Source organism: Piliocolobus tephrosceles, chromosome 19, assembly GCF_002776525.5.
Source record: "Piliocolobus tephrosceles isolate RC106 chromosome 19, ASM277652v3, whole genome shotgun sequence".
In the NCBI taxonomy this organism is placed as follows: domain Eukaryota; kingdom Metazoa; phylum Chordata; class Mammalia; order Primates; family Cercopithecidae; genus Piliocolobus; species Piliocolobus tephrosceles.
The window spans coordinates 39,643,110-39,646,964 of NC_045452.1; the positions used below are offsets into that span (position 1 = coordinate 39,643,110).

At 45.6% G+C, this 3,855-nt stretch overlaps 1 protein-coding gene across 3 annotated transcripts in view; it reads right to left on the minus strand.

Moving 5' to 3' along the window:
* Positions 1 to 590: 590 nt before the first annotated feature.
* LOC111526145 (SH3 domain-binding glutamic acid-rich protein) overlaps positions 591 to 3,855 on the minus strand; it is a 51,620-nt gene continuing 48,355 nt past the window's right edge. For all 3 annotated transcript variants that reach the window (XM_023191732.1, XM_023191723.1, XM_023191720.1), the window contains 2 exons: positions 3,560 to 3,674; positions 591 to 1,011 (listed from right to left, as the gene is read on the minus strand). In XM_023191732.1, coding sequence (XP_023047500.1) covers positions 3,594 to 3,674 — 81 coding nt within the window. In that variant the 3' untranslated portion in view covers positions 591 to 1,011; positions 3,560 to 3,593. The remainder of the gene's footprint in view (positions 1,012 to 3,559; positions 3,675 to 3,855) is intronic.

The window sequence follows — 3,855 nt, forward strand, 5'->3', positions numbered from 1 at the left end:
GGCAGGGAGGTAGCAGGGTGAATATCAACAAAATCTTACAAGGAAGAAAAAATATCTACAGTGAACTAAGGCAGGGCAGGTGAGCGGAGAAATGCTATCAAACTTACCTGGTGTACAAGTCATTGGAGCTGCATCAGCTGTAGGTGAACACACACTCCTGGCCATCAGGAAGCAAAATTACAGGACCCGACTCCACAGCCATGGCTACAAATCAATCAACAGCAGGAGACACAGAAGCAGCCACTCCCTTCAGCTCAGAAACGTGTAAAGGGTACTGGGTTGCAAATTTCTGTCCTTACCATCATCCCTCCTCACCGTCATCCCCACACAAGTGGATGATAGAGTTACAGTTAGATAACGCTTCAAAGATGATGTGCACAGCGTGTGTGTAATAAAAAAAAAATACGACATAATGAGACAATCAGTGCAATTTGAAAACACGGACCAAATAATCACTGCAATAAAAGACATCGATCCCAACGCAGACAGAAAAGTGCTGCTGAAGATTTAGACTTGGCAACACACAGACGGAGTTCAGGCATATGCAAGCAGGGACTATAAATAATGAAATGATGCTCCTTGGGACAAGATATTTTTCTATTAATCTTTATTTATATGATGGTTCTCTGGAAAGCATTTCATTTTCAAACCTATTTCTGAGATAAGTAGCATAAGGAGCATCTGAAGAAATACTATCGCTGTATCACAGAGAACTTCCATGCCTTGAAATCATTTTTTTCAGAGTATTATTAATAAGATGGTCTAGCTATGCAGAGCAAAAAAGAAAAAAAAAATCTTCAAAAGCTAAGACTTTTAGGCACACGAAGGTATGCATAAACTGTCTTCACATTTAATTTCATATGATTCGGGAGATACATCCATGTACATCTAACCAAGTCAGGCAGCACAAGTCCTCAGCGAACCCCGGGTGTGCCAGCTTCAAGCCAAAGTATTCCGTTGAGTTTGGTTTGTGGAGAGACATTTGAAATGTTGCTTCACAGCTTCCATTTTCTAAAAGAAAAAGCAAATATTAGGGAAAGACTGTTAGAGAAAGACACAGAATGTTTACCACAATCTTCATCACTTAGCATACAATAAAGGAAAGTGTTGCCTTTTATTTTCATCATTTGCTCCCCACTGAAAGGAAGTTGCTCTCACGGAAAACCAAGCTAGATTTATATCCTTTCTCTGCACGAACACGTATCGAACACCATAAGGAAGTCAACATCTCCAATTATAATTTCCCACTGTGTTTGCATGGAAAATAGATTGAACTGACAGGTTGGTCCTAGAGGGGGAGCTCTAAATGGTTCATGGCTACAACAGAGGACGGTATTAAGTGGCCACCTTTTGGGAGGTAGAAACCAGTCTCATATTTGACATTATTTGCCCTGGGACTCAAACATCAATTTAGATTCTAGGTCAGATGTGGTGGCTCATGCCTGTAATTCCAACACTTTGGGAGGCCAAGGTGGGCAGATCGCTTGAGCCTAAGAGTTCGAGACCAGCCTGGGCAACATGGTGAAATCCCATCTCTACAAAAAATACAAAAATTAGCCAGGCACAGTGGTGCGTGCCTGTAATCCTACCTACTCAAGAGGCTGAGGTGGGAGGATCACCTGAGACCAGGGAGGTCAAAGCTGCAGTGAGCCATGATCTTACCACTGCACTCCAGCCTGAGTGACAGAGTGTGACCCTGTCAAAAAAAAAAAAAAAAAAAAAGATTGACTCCAACTCCAACTATGGGAAATGAGAATTCTTTCACAGTTCCATTCATTGCCTTGTTCTGTCTAAAATAGTCTTTTCAAATAAAATGCGTGGATAATCTATGAGTTATGAAATGGGTTTTTGGAAGCCAAATAGTTTGCAGAATACCTGACTGCATCATCATGTCACATTTTAAAGGTTACTGACTCCCTTCGGGAGTCCGTGGCTGGGATTTAGGGTGCTGCCTGGTTTACTCCTTCACTGTCAGGCATTTTGACCTCACAACAGACTAATAAGGACTGGATTCCAAACTAGAACCCATCAGAGAAACAGGCAGAATGTGCTAGCCACAACTGTAACTTGCCTTTTTTCCTTTCTTTTTTGGAAATGGCCTATAAAGAAGCCATCTGTCTACATTAAAGATTCTCTCTCGGCTGTGCCATTTCACATCCAATATTTCTTTATAATTATCACATTAAAACTGCACAATTTTTAAAGAACTTTCCAAGTTGAGTGAACAGACATGGATTTAAACAGGACCAATGAGTCTGTTACTGTGAGTTTTGCTTTGTTTTGTTTCTGGTATGATAATAAATATCATATTTTCATTTTCTACCATTCTTCAGGTAGAATATCTTAAGCTTGCCAGTTTTCTTTTTTTAAAAATGAGTCCCAACCCACTCCTTGGAAATGGAATTGTAACCAAGTGGCAAGCAGAGGGCCTTAAAGTAGAAGTCTGTGGGTCCAAAGCATGAAAGAAACTCCCTGGAGAGACATCAAATCGTGGGCTAGATTCACTTTCTCATTCAAGCAAATGAATGACAAAACCTTGATGGTCCAATAACAAACTGTGATGGCCACTCTCACTAGCTCCAAGATGCTCTAAAAATAGATTAAGTGCTTTTCATATTAGCTTTTTATTTATAAGTCTATTAAGAAGGGACATCCCTACTATTCAAATTGGCCCCCCAGATTAAGTAGACGCAGAGCACAGATTGGTGTGTTTACAAACCTTGAGCTAGACACAGTGCTGATTGGTGCATTTACAATCCTCTAGCTGGACATAAAAGTTCTCCAGGTCCTCCCCAGATTAACTAGACACAGAGCACTGAATGGTGTGTTCACAAACTTTAGCTAGACATAGGGTGCTGAACGGTGTATTTACAATCCTTTAGCTAGACATAAAGGTTCAAGTCCCCCACCCTACTCAGGAGCCCAGCTGACTTCACCTAGTGGATCCCACACCAGGGGCCAAAGGCGGAGCTGCCTGCCAGTCCCACACTGTGCACTGCAGTCCTCAGCCCTTGGGCAGTTGATGGGACCCGGCGCCACGGAGTGGGGGGCGGTGCTCGTCCCAGAGGCTTGGGCTGCACAGGAGCCCCCGGCGGGAGCGGGGGCAGGGGCAGCTCAGGCATGGCTGGCTGCAGGTCCCGAGCCCTGCCCCGCGGGGAGGAAGCTGAGGACCCGCGAGAATTCCGGCGCAGTGCCGGCTGGCACAGGTGCTAAACCCCCCACTGCCCAGGGCAGCAGTGCCGGCTGGCCACTCCAAGTGCGGGGGTCAGCCAAGCCCACGCCCACCCGGAACTCGCGCTGGTCCCATGCCTCTCCCTCCACACCGCGGGGCAAGCAAAAGGGAGCCGGCTCTGGCCTCGGCCAGCCCAGAGAGGGGCTCCCACAGTGCAGGCTGAAGGGCTCCTCAAGCGCCGCCAGAGTGGACTCCGAGGACAAGGCAGCGCCAAGAGTGAGGGCTGCTAGCACGTTGTCACCTCTCACTATTACTAAGTAAAATGTGCTGCAGATAGCATACAGTACAGTAACTAGCAGCTTTTCCACCCCGGAATCCTGTGGCTACCTGGAGAGGTGGAAGAAATGAAGCGTGAAAAGGCCTAGGAATCTTCTCCTTCTGCAGCTTCCTCTTCCTCCTCCTCGGCTTCCCCTTCCGCGCCCTCCGTAGTTGTTAACTCCGTCTTATTTTCACAAAAATTACATTAGTATTAAGGAGTGTAAGGGCCATGGATACAGTGAGAAAAAGACTGTAAAAGGCTGGACTCAGAGCCTCCCACACCCCACCACACAACACACAAATACACATACCACACATGCCACACAAACACATGCCACACATGCCACACAAACACATGCCACACA